General features: G+C 40.7%; 1 protein-coding gene across 2 annotated transcripts; it reads left to right on the top strand.

Annotated features, from left to right (window-relative positions):
• The first annotated feature begins 615 nt into the window (after positions 1-615).
• Positions 616-10,629, top strand: GPR65 (G protein-coupled receptor 65). Of its 2 annotated transcripts, none has more exons than XR_012673836.1 (2): positions 616-1,458; positions 3,492-6,502. XR_012673836.1 is itself a non-coding variant. In XM_075151351.1 (2 exons), the coding sequence occupies exon 2, from the start codon at positions 6,637-6,639 to the stop codon at positions 7,672-7,674; it is 1,038 nt and encodes a 345-aa protein (XP_075007452.1). In that variant the 5' UTR covers positions 616-1,458; positions 6,516-6,636; the 3' UTR covers positions 7,675-10,629. The 2 variants fall into 2 exon arrangements, 1 of the variants encoding a protein (XP_075007452.1); XM_075151351.1 differs by lacking the exon at positions 3,492-6,502 and adding an exon at positions 6,516-10,629.
• The last annotated feature ends 6,205 nt before the right edge of the window (positions 10,630-16,834 follow it).

The raw sequence follows: 16,834 nt of genomic DNA, 5'->3' as shown, positions 1-16,834 counted from the left end.
GTATAGGAACTCTCAACAGAACAGCAGAACCAGCTCACCAGACATTGTTCTTAGTAGGTACCATGTTAGGAAAAGGCAGGTGAAAAGTAATAAAACTGGTCTTTGTCTAATGACTTTTCTCTCAGTGAAAATAAAGGTTTCACTGAAATTTATTGTAGGAATTAATCTACCCAAGTGGCTGGAAAGCCTCCCTTTCACCAAACTGGAGGGAGTTATGATACCAGTTCAGGAATGACCGCAAGTATAGAATGATTTGATAATTTAGGCTGCAGATAACAAGCGCATCAGTAGAAAAACTATGGATGAAAAAGTCATGCTCTGGCTGGAAAAAAAGAAGGAACCAAATCTCTGCATCCAGTGGTTAAATATTACAGAGCTGCCTTGTATTGTTCTCAAGGAAGCCAGTATATCCTATTTTAGAGCTTTTAAATTTGCCCATCTGTTTCATTTCTCTTTAGCATTTGAATCATCAAAAAGGACCGTTTTTGTGTTACCCAATAGATGTACATTTAAAGTGAAATTGTACCCAGTTTCTTAGAAGCAGAATTGAATTGTTCCAAACAGAATTTAAGAAAAAAATCAGAGAGCACAATAAATTATTCTGATCACAAAGGGCAAAGAGAAGCTGTGCTCATGTAACAATTTTCCACCTGTCTAATTGAATAGAATTATCTGTTAAAAGAATCACTCCTATGAAAGTCACATCCAACCTCAGATTCAGTTTATATAAAAATATATAAATATGCAACCTGTTGGAGCGCATAAAATTCTGTTATCCTTTGTTAACTGGAACTGTTCACAAACTTCCTCCCATCAATAGGCAAATGGAAAAAAACAGTAATACAAATTCTGAAAATAATTAATTCTTTTTGCACTAACTCCTAAAGTCATTGTGATATATTTTTATGGGCTCTTCTTAAGTGAATTGTTATTTGATTCTGTGATAAATTTGTTGGGAAAGGCAAGTGACAAGTCCTTCAGTCAAAAAAAGACCCTATGTTTTGAACATGTACAAGTAAACACAAATAAATACGTACACACTCCACAGTATTTTATTTCTATGGAGTAGTTTCTCTGCAGAATGTATTGTGTCCTAGATAAGAGGTTTGTAATATACTCCACTCATGTGATTAGGCAATATTTTCAATAAAATTTAATAAACTTACTAAAAGTATTCCTAGATTTACCAAGGTTGGTACCATCCTTTGTGCATACTTCTACGTAACTATGTTGCCTTATTTCCCATGGATAAGTTTAGATTAACACGGTATTAAAAAAAAAAAAAAAGAGGCAAAAAAAAATTGAGAGATGTGTGAGCTGTTGCCTCATTGGTGTATCCAAGAGCAGCTTCCTGTTGCTTTATCTGAGGAAGCAATTTTTCTTCTCAGAAGCAGACACGGGTTACGCTACTGATGGCATCACAGTGAAACTGCTGCGCGGGGACACATGGCTGCCTAGGTAAGTGTTCAAAATCCAAGAAGTCAGATACACATCTTATGTTCTGGTGCAGATTTCAACCTGGCTCTCCCTTAATGTGATGCGGACATCATACAACAAAAAGAAGGGACACAAAAGGGGTTGGAAAAGATTGCTTGGGAGGAGTATTTAACTCCCAGCACAAGTGAAACATGAGACAAAAGGGCAAATGACATCAAAAGATTGAATTAGGAAAGACATGCCGGCTTGATTTATTGCTGTAATGGTATTGCCATGATCAAAATACCTGTTGCTTAGGAGAGGCGAGAAGGATGGAGAAGAACAGTGTTTGGGAGTGAGTTTCCAGGATTCTGAGCTGATGTCTTCACTGCAAAAAATGCCTCAGGCCTTACAGGGGGTTCCAGTAGCTCTTCTATTGCTGTTCTTTAATATTTTATGGCACTAACAAGATACTCAGCACTATTTATATAAATATACACAATGCTTAAAACTTAGCCGAAAAATAAGCTGTGCTAAAAGTAGCTTCTTAGAATACCAAGTATCATGTACAGGAAAATATTTTGTACAGCATCTTTCTGTATGCATAGAGGAAAACATGATGCACTAAAGCTATAGCAAAATATTACTCGCCTGCATGGCCTACATCCTAACAAACATAGCTTTTTTTTCTATTTGCTCATGCTAACAGAATTTTTATGCTCTTATAAAACACTCCATGAAGTGTATCTAAGAGTTAAAAAGACTGAGTTCTTTTAGGCCTGTTTGAGTCTCTACAGGATCTCAGGGAGACCTGTGAGTGAAATTTAGTGTTGCATGAGGAGAAATGCTGTTCATTTTAAGCAAAAATGTCCATGTTACTGAAAGGCATATTTCATCTCTCCTAAACTGTGAAGTTTTTCAGAATTAAGTTTTGAGATCTGCTCGTTAGGAAAAAAGATCCAGCTATGGGAGGTCCTTGTACTTGAGGAAATCAGCTTGGTACTGTAACTTATTTTGAGAACACAAAGCAATCTACTTTGTTGAAATTGCTTTGAGAGAAAAAAGAAATCAAGAAAACCATCTGTCCTTCCATCTTATGGCTGATACACAATAGCACCAGTACAGCAGGTATTGCACTAGCTCACACAACATTGTTTTCTTCCCCTGAAACTTATCTAAAAAGCAAAGTACTTGCAAAAACTTACATTATAATGAATATTGCTTACAGCAATATTGCCCGTTTATGAACTTGAATTTGAAATAAAGGGTGAAATGTATCAGTTGCAGATGTTTCCAAAATTAAACTGGTGTTTATTAGATAATGAAAGACTTTTCTTTTAATTAATGACTCCACTTTTCTGTTAATAACACAAAATCCTTACAGTTGTCTTTATCTTCTCTAATTTCCCAAACTGTAGTTGAATTCATTTATCTGAAAAATAAAAAAGACGCCTCCATTCTGCCCTTAGAAAGTTGTTTACGGATAAGAGTATGGAATATGATTTTGTATTTGTGCTTATGAAAGTATAACCTTATACTTACTTTGTTACTTTCAAAATGTCATAATTGGAGAGACTGCATAAAGCTCTCTTTGAATCTGAAAAAGATACTGTAGGAATGCAGCAATACAAATACAATATGTAATGAGTACTTTTCTCCAGAAACTTTCACAAGGTTCCTTTACAGGCTTGTCTGCATACATTACTCGAAGCATAGCATTTGCTCGTCCATTTCTCTAAATTTTATGTCTGACTGACTTTTTTCAGAGTTCTTGTACAGCAGGTTTTCTGTTAGCAAAATGTCAAAGAGACAGGGACAATGATAATCATTGAATAATGTGGCTAAAAGAAAAAATTACTCTTGAGAATTTTTTTTTTCATTTGAAACACATCTGATACCAAAACAAGTATATAAAATAAGTAAGTCACAAGTCTACAGAATTAGTCACAGTGGCTTTGGACCATGAAAGTCAAACCATTAGACTATATTGTTAAACAGAAATTCCTCGATAGAGAAATTGGAGATTGGAAAAAATTAACAGTCAGTGGGAAAAATTATCAAACATTGTGTTTTAGGATAGCTGTAAGCCAACACCATCCTCCTAGGCAAAACCAGCAGGTACGCTCAGTAGCTGAGAGAAAACCTGGGAATGCTTCAGATCATGCATTCAGATAAGACAAATCATTTTGCATTATGTGGTCCTAATTATCAGAAAAAACCTAAGCAAGGAAGTATGATATGGACCGTTTCCCCTGAGATAAGGCCCCAAGTAACTGTAATGAAATGTGTTGTAATCAGGGTAAAATAGTGCTTTCTGCATTGATGTTTCTGTGCAAGAAACTTCAGCCTGCATTGCGGTATACTTCATTTGCTGGCTTTTTGACACACTTCAGTATAGGTCATCAATACATGCCAGAATGACACACTTCTTGTTATTATTCTCATTGAAAGCATGTCCTCACATAAGTGGCATCAGTGTGTCATCAAAGCTGGGACATGGATTACCTGGGGAATTTTAGACAGCCTCCAAAGCTTTTTTCATAGAAACTATTGATGATACTGGTTAAAAATAAAAGAAAACCATGGGGTACAGTGACCTGTGAACATGAAGGACAGAAAAAAATTGCCAAGGTGACAAATTTCATGTGGTCTCAACTCTCTTCTTTGAATCCCATCTTCAGTGTCCCAACCTGCCATTAGCCAGTTATATCTTAAGATAGTTCCTTAAGGCAGATGGCAGAAGAGCAAAGCAAGGTCTCGCCCCAAAGAACATGTGGTTTATTCAGACAAGTGCAATAAGGACAAGTGTTTTACCTTAGGATCAGTGAGATCAACAGAGCAAAACTTTTAGAAAGAATGAGCTAAAAAGAGAAAGCTGAAGAAAAAAAGGTGAGTGGTATGAAGAAATTGGCATGTTGGTCTGTGAGTAGATATGAAAGAGCTGAGAAAGGTAACTGTGAGAGGAGCTGTTCTGAGTAACATGGAGACAAGTCGGGAGCTTGTAAGGGTGATAAGTCTGTAATATAACAAGTCGACTAAAAATGGAGAAAGAGTTTGTGGGAGAGGGAGAAGGAATTCCAGTTTCTCAGTCACGCGACGAGCAAACACTGCCTCATACACTTGCTACATTACACACATGCTTCTGAAAGGACACGTTTTCCTGTTAGACATGAAGAGACCTGTCACAGGAAAAGAGATGCTAAAATGTGATTAGAAGAAGGGTAGGCATTTTATCTTTTACTCATGTGGTCAGTCTGCAAATGTTTGCTTTGCTTTTGGTGAGAAGTGGGTCAGCAAAACCCTGGGATCCAATTTCTAGAGCTAGATTTTTAATTTGTGATACTTATCTGTACTGGTAAGCTTACGATGCCCTATTTATCGTGTGGTTTTGTTAAACCACACTGAAAAGCAGACATCTTATGTTTGTCTTAAATATAGACACTGCGTTTTTTTTAATTAATCATCATGTAAGTAAAGCTGCTCAATGGACCAAATTAGCAAGTCCTTCTCAAGAATTTTCCTTGTCTTTCAAGCCTGTGAATTAATTCAGCTCTAACTGTGAAAAGTTAGTCAACTTGATTAAATAAAGCAGTGGCTGGTAAAATTAAATATGTGCTTTCTGACTAGTTTTGTCATTGCTCCTTTTTTTTCTGAATATGCATGAAAGTTTTTTTTTTTTTATGGAAAAGAGATCCATATAATAACCTCTTAACCTCAGAGGCAATAAACCTACCTGGGTTTCTCTTATAAACCCACAAACCTCCTCCACACACACACGCATCAAACCCACAAAAGGCAGAGTGAATTTGCCTACCACATGGCAAAATCCCTGCACCCAAGTTGTCTTCAGGTTGAGCTGTTTCCTATGTGGGAACAGTTGTAGATGGTGCTATCTTGCAACCTACTCATTCTACAACCTTTTCGCCTCCTCTGCTGGCAGTCTAGGCTCAAACCACAGATGAGTTATCAAAGGCAGTCTTTGAAGCAGCTAGTATGTTTGGCAATAGAACTGGACCACAAAAAATACTCCCCATTTTCATATTTCCTGAACAATTAGATCTTTGGAGAAGAGAATTACTGAGTGTCAGAGCTGCGATATAATCAGTGAGTACCAGCTGTCTCATGGCTATGGTTGTACACCCTTTCTTACTTAAAGGTCAGCTCTTTTAAGTACTTCTAAGGCTCACATACGCAACTCCTCCAGTCCCACTTCTTTAGTCAGGGCTGCTGTTTTACTGGTATTTTCATGTTGAAGCTGTTGATACCCACAGCCCTGGTAAAGACTAAGATAAGCTTAATTGCTAATGGTTTTATAAACTCATGCATGGCAACTGGCATTCTCAGAGGAAATGAAAAATTGTACTCAGAGAGTCTCCACCTCATATGAGTCTAAGTGACACCCTGGCAGATTTTCCTGTGCATGCAGGAACCCAATAGCCTGCCAGGTTTCACATGAGGTTTCCTAGAACATGCAGTAAGCTTTGCTGGAATAGCACAGTTGACGGCAAGTTCTTGGGGGATCTCATACAAAGGAGGGGAGAGGGAAAGCGGGGAAGTGTGAGGGCACGACAAGACAAGAGAGTGATTCGCAACAGGGAGACATACCAGCCACACATTCTCCTCTTCTGAGCAGATCCCAACGTCTAGCGGTACCTGAATCCCTGTCTTTCTAGCCTTGTCTCTCCATTGACTTAGAGGGGAGAAGGTTATTGGGGATAAGAAATCTGACATATTTGTATGGCCAAAACCCTGTTCTGCTCACCAGAATAATAGAAAGTGCATTTCTGTTATTTCTGGTGCACTTTCTGATCTCCTTCAGCTCTCCCACAAGAGAGACCTGGGATTGCAGGACCCTACCCCTCTGGAATTATCTTAACTACTCATCCTGCTTCTGCTGTAGAAGCTTGCATCTGACTGACCTTGACCACCTTAGACATTTGGGTTCCTCCTCCTATGCACTCCTAACTTCAGGAGTGTTTAAAACCTTTGATCTCCTACAAACACAGCTTCTTTCTTCTGAAAAAAGACACCCATCAAGAAGCCCATAAAAAACAAACAAAAATGTTGTTACAGCTGACATTTTTCCTTTTTGGTAACAGAAGGCTGGAATCTTACCAACCAGGTCCTGAAGAACTAACAGATGACCACCCATCAGACTACAGAGGGATTTTTATTGCATGCAGGCTGGAATTAGCCCAAAGATAATACTCGGGGTGGACAATGAACAACACTACTAAGTGCCATGATGATCACACCCTGGATAAGTATTTGTTTCCATTTGTGTACAGCATTGTGATGATGATCAGTATTCCCATCAACTGCATATCCCTCTATGCATCTTGCATTCAGGTGAGGAAAAAGAATGAGTTAGCCGTCTACCTCTTCAGCCTATACCTGGCTGACATTTTGTACTCTCTGATTCTGCCTCTCTGGATTGATTATGCCTGGAATGGAGATAACTGGAGGCTCTCTGCCTTGCTTTGTCGGATTTCTGCCTTCCTGATGTATATGAATTTCTACACCAGCACTGCGTTCCTTGCTTGCATCTCTGTTGACAGGTACCTTGCATTAGTTCACCCCTTGAAGCTCCAGCACTTGCGAACAAGAAGATTTTCGTTCATTGTCAGCATAATTGTTTGGCTTCTGGAAAGCATCTTGAATTCAGTCATATTGGTGAACAAAGAAGTATTCAATGATCCTTGCAATTTCACTAATCATACGTTATGCTATGAGAAATACCCCCTGGAATTGTGGCAGGCACGGATAAATTTATTCCGGATATGCTCAGGGTACCTGGTCCCTTTGATAATCATCATGTTTTGCTACCGTAAAATCTACCAAGTAGTGAGGTGTAATCAAGCCACAGTAGATGAAGAAAAGAAAAAAGTGAAGAAACTTATTCTGAATATCACAGTTACTTACATTGTTTGCTTCACTCCTTATCACGTTATATTGCTTATTCGCAGCATCAGAGAACCTGACACCACTGACCCAGAGCTTTTGCAGTTGATGTATAAGGTTTACAGAATCACACAGGCCTTAACAAGTTTGAATTGCATTGCCGATCCCATTCTTTACTGCTTTGTGAGTGAAACTGCACGAACAGACATACTGAATTTGCTCAGGTGTTGCTTGTGCCTGCGAAAACGTGAGGGAGACCAAGTGAAAGACCATCCTCTGTGCAGTTCTGCCACAAAGAGCAGTGTGCTGACCACCTACAAAACTTCCTCTGAAACAGAGACTGTCAAAAATGCCTGAGCGAGCACATTCAAAGCAAAATTGGATAACCTAAAGGGGAAAGAAAGAAAAATTCTTCCCCAGTCTGTATCTAGGAAATACCCCAAAAGTCACAGATAGATTACTAATCTACGTGAAACCAGTAGCTGGAGCTAATAAGAACTTATTACAGGGTCAATGAGATCGATGGAGCATCAACACATATCTTTAAATCAGGCATGGTACATAAATCAATGTGAACAAACAAACACACAGTCAGGAAAGATGACCAAGAAAGATGTCACGCTGACAAAATTACTGAGGATCCCCCACAGAACTGCCTCCTGTCGCAGCTTGCTAGCTAGCCTGCATGCTGGGCATGCACGTACTCAACAGGAGGAAGGCTGAAGTCCTCTTAACCTAGTCATTTGTTTTCCAGTTTTAGTAGAAACCTAAAACTTAGCTGGGAAGGAGCCCCAAAAGGGATTTTTTTTTTTAATCAGTACTGTGATAGAAGTGAATAAAGCGCACACAGACATGGAGATCATTCAAATGATTGACAAAGGAGCAGACAGAGGGAGGGTGGTAAATCTCTCTAATGTCATGGTGTAATTTATGCTGCTATGATGGTTCCTGTGTTTCAGTAATGACTCAAGTCATTCAGCATACCCCTGAAAGTAGCCACTTCTTAAAATTGTTTACCTCATGTGGACGGGTACTTACCTGCTTTTAAGCTTTTCAGCATTTGTTTTCTTTGGAAAAATATATGTTCTAATGTATAACCATATGTCATGCAGTTTCATTACAATATCAATATTGGGTTTCAGATAGTTGAAGATTCATTTCTGCAAGTGCCTATAAAGAACCAGATTCTAGCCACTGGTGGTTTAACTCGGATTAAATTTTTCCTGATATATGCAGGATTGAAAGGACCAGCCTTTAGCCTTGCTTGTTATGACCGAAATCTGGAGTGTGGCTACGTTTGAGGAGTCAGTAGAGCACGAAGGTTTGTATCATTTACTTAACTGCACCTGGAGGCCTCAGCTAGAGGCGCTCAGCCTGCCAGTTTTAAAAAAGTCAAACAACAAACCAACAAGCAATACTGACAAACCAGCAAAGAACACGAGTGTACCAACAAACAATAAGAATGGCAGCAAAAGAACCCGCATATTGAAAGGGCTGACTGAAGTTAGCACAAAAGTGCAGCTGTTAATTCAGGGACCTGTTCCTGCGCAGGCCCCTGCAGCGGCTGCGTGGTGCCCTGGCAGCAGCGGGCACTCAGCCCTCTGAAAAGAGTTAGAACACCATGGAAAGTCTTTTTTTTCTCCTCTCACAACCCTTTCAATTTTGTCCAGTTGCCAGGAAGAATGTTTGGTTATGGTGGTTGTCCAGTTTCATAGGGAAAAAAGTTTTCTTTCCATCAAAAAAATCCCCCTCTAGCAAGTCTGTGTAGTGGAAAGATTTTGACCGGCACTTTTTCAGCACACTTCTAGGTCTGACATTATACTTGGAGGATGAGCTTACAGTGGTCACAAACAATATGGAAATTCTTATGAGAAGATCCCTCTGCATGTAAATTACAAACTTCTCCATTACAAAGGGTCGCTTTCGTTGTTTTCATGAGTTCCCGTTTGTGTCTGTTTATACTTTTAATTAATTTCACATTCCAAGAGGGGAACTTGAGAGGCTGAGGAGGCTGGGCTTGTTCAGCCTAGAGAAGAAAAGGCCTAACTGCAGTACCTGCAAGGAGGGTATTGAGAAGATGGAGCCAAGCTCTCCATGGGAGAGCAAGCAGGAGGACAAGAAATGATATTGAAGCAATAAGGGTCAGAGCTGATACAAGGAAAAACTTTTGAACTATGAGGACTGCCAAGCAGTGGAGCAGGTTGCACCAAGATGTTCTGCATGCTCCATCCTGACAGGTTTTCAAGAGCCAACTGAACAAAGCCCTGAGCAACCTGGTCTGGCCTCACAGCTGACCTTCCTTTGAGCAGAAGGTTAGACTAGAGATTTCCTGAGGTCCCTTCCGACCAGAACTGTCCTGTGATCCGGTGAACTGTGTATGTCACTATTCTGGCTGTTGCCTTCCTCTCAAAAAAAGTATGTTCCTTTCCCTTCTTTGTTTCCATTTACTGGATTTTGTTTTCTTTTGATGTGTTTTTTTTTTGCTGTAATACCTTCTTATATGTTATGAAGGAAAGAGTATGCAAGCAGCAGTGTGAGTTACTTCACCAGGATATGTTCCTGTGCTGACCTATGTATTTTGCAACAGAATGTGAAATTTCACTGCAGCACTGGCATAAAAGCGGAACCGAGCTTCACTGTAACTTCATGGAAAAAAGAACTCAGTGGTTCATTTCCAGACCTTTCACATGCCAGAAAGGTTGGAAAGTTAATTCTACTGGGGTTTTTAATTTATTTTGAATAAAGAATAATGAAAACTAAAACAAAGCAACAAAACTGAGTCAAATTTAACTTGTGCGTCAGGGAGTAGTGAGAGCTGGGTGCTCTGCAAGGGACGGGGAGCCAGGAGCTGAGGGTGACAGCCAGGCAGGCTGGGCAGCATCCTCACCAAGAAGCCACGTGGTCCCACGGCACCCCAGCAAGGCACGCAGAGCAGGTCCAGTGATGGTAACCAGCGTTGGCCACCAGCGTTGGCCAACAGCTCTGTGATCACCAGACAAATCCGAAGTGAGGAGGCGGGTCTGAGGTCAAGCCAGGAAGCCAAGTCAGGAAGGCAAGGTCGGGATCAGCAAGGTACGAGGCCAGGCACGGCCGCACCACGTCAGCACTGGCCTCTGCACAGGCAACCAGCCCCAAGGAAGCAGGAGAAGAGACCGCCGACTGTTGGTAAACTTAGGGCCCTGACTGTGCTTAATTTCCACAAAATTTGGCTCTGAGATTTTATACTTTTTAATATCCCACCAGTGCTCATGAAAACCATAGCTTGGACCAGCTTACATTGGTATGTGTGGATGTTTTTCATAGCATTATTTCCTATAGTACCTCCCTGCATTGCTGAAAATCCACTTCAAGATAAAGGAAAACAATGACGATGGCTGGGCCTCACGAAAAAGCTCAGATAAGTTCAGGATCCTATCACTTTATGATAATAAAATGTAGGTACCTAACCCCTTAGATTGTTCTGAAATGCTCAGTCTATGTGTTCAAATCACAACCCTCTGGAGAAATGAGGAAACTTTTAGATATAAAGACTACAATGTCCTGTACTTCAATCATTTCTGTATTTACCTCATTACTCTTACATACCTAAAAATTTACACTTTTTTTCATTCTCTCTCCAAAATTGTTTGTCCCGGCTGTACCAAATTTACCGTATGAAAGTGAACATCTATGTTCTTTTTAAAATTGCAGTGTTACAGGAGAGGTGCTTTTCACTATGCAGAAATGGCATAGTGAAAAGTAAATGTCTTCATCCAGGCTCCAATCCATGCTGGATTATTGTTATTGAATATTCCTTTTAGAATTCCTGATGGCTGTGCAGGCAAAAAAACAAGTGCAAATTCACAGGAACTCTTCCCGAAGCAAGGACATTCCGTACAGAAAAGAGTTTATAAAATCCAAATGTCTATTTAATGGCAAGAAGAAATGCCTGCATTCAAACTCCATTTTCCTCACAGACAATGCCTAAAAGCATTAATGTACAGCCTCAGTGAGTCACTAGTTCCTCTCTCACTTCCCAATCTATACAATAAGAATATGAATAAATAAAAGGGCTGTGATGGTAATTTCGTTAATATCCACGGGGTGTGAAATGTCAGTGCCAAATGATATTGTTGGCATAGTAACAGCAGAGGTGAATTTATATATCAATAATTCACTTAAAGCAAAATCCATCTGCCAAAAGTCCAGCAAAGATATAGCTCAGCTTCGTAAGTTGGGAGCTTTTCAGTGAACTGTGGTGACCTAGCTGGTGGAATTTCAGACTTCATTTAATTTGTTTTTCTTAGAACCTTAGCCACAACCTGCATCACCGCATTCATGATGCAGATCATTATTGTTTCCTGATGTAGCTACACATCAGCTTTGCTTTGTTAATGTCAGTGGGGTCAGTCCTGACTCACATGGTTGTAGGCTAACAGAGACTCTTGCCTAGCCTTTTTTTTTTTTTTTTGAGTCTCTAACAAATCTAACTTCAAAGCCACTGAGAAAGATGAAGGGAAGCGCGAATTTGAGTTACGAGATTGATATATTCCACTTCCTGTTTCCATTCACGGAGAATGACGCTACTAAAATAATTCTGATTAGTCTAGTGACAATCTTCAGTGATGTAACTCTTATTTTAATGCCAGTAAAGAGGGGAGCATTGGGCCATAGTTTAGCCATGTGCCGCTTTCCATATTACTTACAAGTTCCATCATCAGTCTAGTGCTCTATTTTCTAAGGTGGTAAAGGCGCAAACTTCATTTGCTGCCCGCCCCCACACAGCATAGAGAGAGAACACGGGTGGGAGTGTTCGGGCGCTTGGGACCACAACAGCAGATCTGCTTGCGCAGAACAAGGCTGCGGGGAAGGAAGGCAAAGCGTGGCTCTGAGCTCAGCAGAGCCGGGGGCAGCTGCTGCACCCACAGGCCAGAGCTGCCAGGCGCCGGGGCTTTCCTTCTGCGTGAGAGGCAGCTCCTCATGGTCCCAGAGCCCTGCGAGATGGCAGCTTGCCCCTGCCCAAGGCCGCCCGCTCCACCGCACCTGCAGGGTCCCCGACGGCGCTGATCCAAGGCAGGATCTGATAAGTGACGCCCCAGCTGATAAGGGGAAAGAGAGCGAAACCCCTTGTGCATATCGTAAAGGGTTTTCTTTTATTGCTGCACCCCAACGGCTGTGTTACTGACAAGTTGTTAGCCTAAGCTGACACAGGGAGGTTTTGGCTGCTCAGCTGTGAATTAAAAGTAACCAAGCTATTTCACCTAAATCTTGTAATATCCTAGAAAGATATAAAGTCTGTTCTGGACTGGGGCTGTGGGAAAAAAAAACAAACAAAACAACAACAACAAAAAACAAACAGAAAGCAGTAAAGAAAAGGCCGTATCAAATGACACCTAAAAAGCCTGATCCAGGTGAATTACAAAGACACTGCCCGAGACACAGTCAGATCCTCATCTGTGCCAAGCCAGAGGCACTGCCAGCAGAGCGTGTCACCTGCAGCCTCTATCCAGCCTGCGTACAGCGGAGCTAGAACACGTGTCCCATAGCAGCGCTCACTGAACATCAGAGTGCACGCATATATACTAATCACAATACTAATGTGGAATGGGAATGCTAAAACAGTGGGAGGTGTCAAACACCTGCAAAAAGAAAAAGTGGGAAAATAGGTCAATCCCTTTTTTGTTCTGTTTTTAAAATTAACTTTGAGTATTTTGGTGATGGAAATACAGACTCCCAGCTTCTTTAAATGGAGTGTGAGAGAAACTGAAAAAAAAAAAAAGATGATGTCTCACATGAGCTGAGCTAGCTCTCAGGAGCTGTTACTTTAAATTTAGTATTTTGAGAAATGTTATTGCTATAGCAACTACTTGGATAGAGATTCAATACCAGGACAAAAGATTCTTTTCTTTTCCATTGTTTTGTTTTCCTGGTAAAGTCAAGATCTGTTGCTGCATGAACAATTGAGGTGGTGACAGATTGGGTAAAAACACACCCAGATACTGTATTAGTGTCCAATCACATATATATATAAACATCACATTTAGTTTTATCTTCATTACATATGAAGGTAAAGTAAACAAGACAGGGGTGCAGTAATCAGAGTTTTCTCTATGGCTCTTCAGATCATCTAGATGTGGCACATTGCCTTTCAGATGAGATACTGAAGTTCATTTGTCACAAGCAACTTTCACAAGCTTTTCCCAAGAGCTGGTCCTAATATCCCCAAATTTGTGCTATATTCCATCCCAGCTGAAGCTTTATTTTGATTTCTTGTAGAACTTTGACCTTACCTGTCATTTCTCACTGTTTAAAAGCTTCCTCCCTTTTAACAACAGATGTGCAAAGTAATGGCTGTTTTTCCGACCCCGCATGAAGAACTACACCCAGGAACAATCTTGTTGCAAATTCCTAGCATTTTATCACAGAGTTTATTTGTGTCTCAATCCCAATCCTATCTCAGGGATATCTTGAGCTAATAGAAAAATTGTCGCCTCAGTTTCCTTCATCTGATAGCTGGTACCTTAGCAGATGTCACGGCAAGTACTAAATCCAGAAAACTACAGTCTAAAGGAGAGGTCCGTGCATTGTCTTCTGTTTCACATACTTAATTATGTGTGAGGAAACACTAAGGAAAACACAGTTCATCCTGTAAACGTGGCGTGGGCAGAATCCCTTAGGCTCACATCCTTAAATGAAACGAACTGATGAGACTGAGGCGGCGTGGCCGATGAGATTGTCTTTTCTGGGGAAGTTGCAGAGATTAGCGGCTCCACTCCAATGGAGTGGAAAGAAAAAAGGTAGGGTTGGAAAAGACAACTCCAGTGAAAATGCAGTGAAAATACTCCCCTCGTATTCCCTTGAACAGACTACTTTCAGATGCCAGATGGAAAACTGAGCCAAAGCAGTAGAGCACCCACATCAGGTCACCCTCCTGGCTCCACAGCTCTTACAGTCTCTTCCACTTCACCTTGCCGCACTCCATCCAGACACACAACAGGTGATTACTGGGTGTGAGAGTGGGCAGCCAACAGCCTCAGGACACAGCTCTTCCCCACTGTTTTCCTGTCGTTCCCTTGACACCCCACTGTTCCTACTACTACTCTAGTCTGGGGCACCAGATCTCACATATGACATCTCCAGGGTCTCACAAGGTGGGCTGGCTCATGGCAGCTCATCTTCTGAGGTATCTTTTCACCTTAGGAGACCCAAGGACTACTGAACGGAAAAGAAGGTAAAAAGCCCTAATTCTTAGAAGGCAAGAGGAACTCCTACTATGCCAAATATCTATGAAGCAATTCCTGAGATTCATTGTATTCTCAGAATGAGGGAATAAACGCATGGCTTCGCCCATCTTCTTTGCTTATCCTCATGGAGTACAACACGATAAATAATCCTCAGTAAACTGAAGTTTCTGCTCTTTCTCAGAATGCAGCGCAGCAGAAAAACCCAGAAAAGGTCAAACTATCGATGACTGCTGGTACATTCACAGTAACCCCATGCAGGCAGAAGTGAGCTCTCCTTCCTGCCATGCGGAGAATTAGCACGTCACTGTCTGGCAGCTCAGTCAGCGTACGTGAACCTACTACAGGTTCTCTGTAGCGTAACCAACCTAAGAAAAAGCTTCATACTGAGATGTTGTACAGGGAAACAATACTGCATTCACATTCGTTACAGATTAGTGCCAGAAATGTGTGAAATACAGGATGTAACTTCTTGGACACCTGTTTTGACATCATCAGCGCCGGCCTTCCTTCCCCATCTGTATGGCTGTTGGTGCACAATGCAGTGTCTCAATCCAGTCCATATCTAACAGAAGTAGTAAGATACTACAATGTATTCGGAAGGCATTGCCAGTGACTCAACATTTAACCTCGCATTGAAATTTGCAGCCATTGTAATTCCCCATGTTCTGTTTGAGTAGCACATTTCATCAGTAAGTCTAGTGTTCACACTTAGAGGATGATTTATTTTTGTGGAAAGCAGGAAATAAATTTGGACAGTAGCATTTAGCAGTTTAAAATTAGCTCCTTTTGGAAAGGAAAAATTCACTTCTGAAGTTTTTTTGAATCCCTATTACATCACTAGTAGATTCAAAATTTTACTTTGGATAAGCCTGGCATATGCAGTTTCAAAAAGATCTGGAAATATTTATCAGCAGTAAGCATCACAACTCCATCTCTACCAAGGGAAGTCAAGGGAAATAACTTTATCTGAGAAAAAAAACCTGATTCTTCCTGTCTCACGGTTATTTATACTCATGATTTCTTCAGATTTTTTTCATGTGGTTATTTGAAAGCTACAGCTCCTGTATCCAGAGGTTCTTGTGTATTTTCCCTTACTTTTTCTTGTGGTTTATGTTTATCAATGCACAAAGAGTCTTGACAATCTGAGTTTTAAATGCCTAAATGTGGAAAGGGAAAAAAAGGATCCAAAATACAGTATATTTTAAATGTCATTATTTCTTAGCAGTGATTTGCCATACATTTTTCCAAAGCTTAACATTCAGTTTATTTCTTCACTGTGACAGGAAGCAACCCACAAAGGGTGTCAAGGGTAGAAATAACAGAAAAGTGTAAACTTCAAGAATTATTTGGTAGCTATGAAAAGTTTTGCAGACTACAAATTCCTGTTCAGTCACTCAGGTCAAGCTGAAGGAACCTGCAAAATGGATCTAACTGGAAGCCTTTGCAAAAAATTGCTAGCTTTGTAAGTGTAGGTTTATCTTTTCTTTGTTATGTATTCATTTTAATTCGTTACATACTACAAGTGAAACCACATCTGGATACTTCTTTGGTTTTTAGCCAATTATGCAGTTTATTTATTTTTAGCAATTCATTCAGAGAAACCACGACCAAGAACTCGGAGACCCTTTGAAGCACCACCTGTACAGGAGGCATAAGACACCAAGTGCAGACATTAAGTCTGGCCCTTCACTCAAGACCCCTGTAAATACACTCCAAAGACATTAAAGTAAGCACCTTATTGAGTGCAGCGAGAGGTGGTAGGAATCCCTATGCTTGGATACATATTATTTTCTGGAAAATGCCTGCTTTCCTGTCACCTCAGCACATTAATTTTTCCTTAAATGTTTGATTTGTTCTTGCAAAGTATTATGTAGCATTTTCACTCAAAGAAATGCAGCAAAATATTACATAGAGATGATTGTCTAAATCGTATTTACAGCAGACTGTCTGAAATGAGTGAGCTGAGAGACTATCCTCACTAGGTGGCGATTTTGGTCTGTTTAGCCAGGCTTTATAGAAAAGCAGAAAAAAATCCTAATTTAAAGATGTGTTTCTTATACAGAAGAAAAGGGAGTCCGGGAGCAGAGCTGGCTGCTGCGCCCGAGTTCCCATGAAGCTGGGCTGAGCCGTCATGATCCTTGCAGCCTCTGCCTCGAGCTGCTGCAGGCTGTCAGGCTGTGCATCATCAGACCCGGGAGCTGGAAACAAAAGGCCTAACACTGAGCCTTGCGAGCTTTCTTCCAGCCTGGATTTATTAACAGCTGGTTTATGCTTACTTTTCTTTGTAACAACTT

Source organism: Calonectris borealis, chromosome 5 (genome assembly GCF_964195595.1).
Source record: "Calonectris borealis chromosome 5, bCalBor7.hap1.2, whole genome shotgun sequence".
Classification (NCBI taxonomy): Eukaryota; Metazoa; Chordata; class Aves; order Procellariiformes; family Procellariidae; genus Calonectris; species Calonectris borealis.
Note: the sequence above shows the minus strand (reverse complement) of the source record. Positions and strands in the feature narration are given on the sequence as shown.

Excerpts from the sequence above, each read along its gene's own strand:
- GPR65 (XM_075151351.1), top strand. The coding sequence starts at position 6,637 with ATGAACAACACTACTAAGTGCCATGATGATCACACCCTGGATAAGTAT.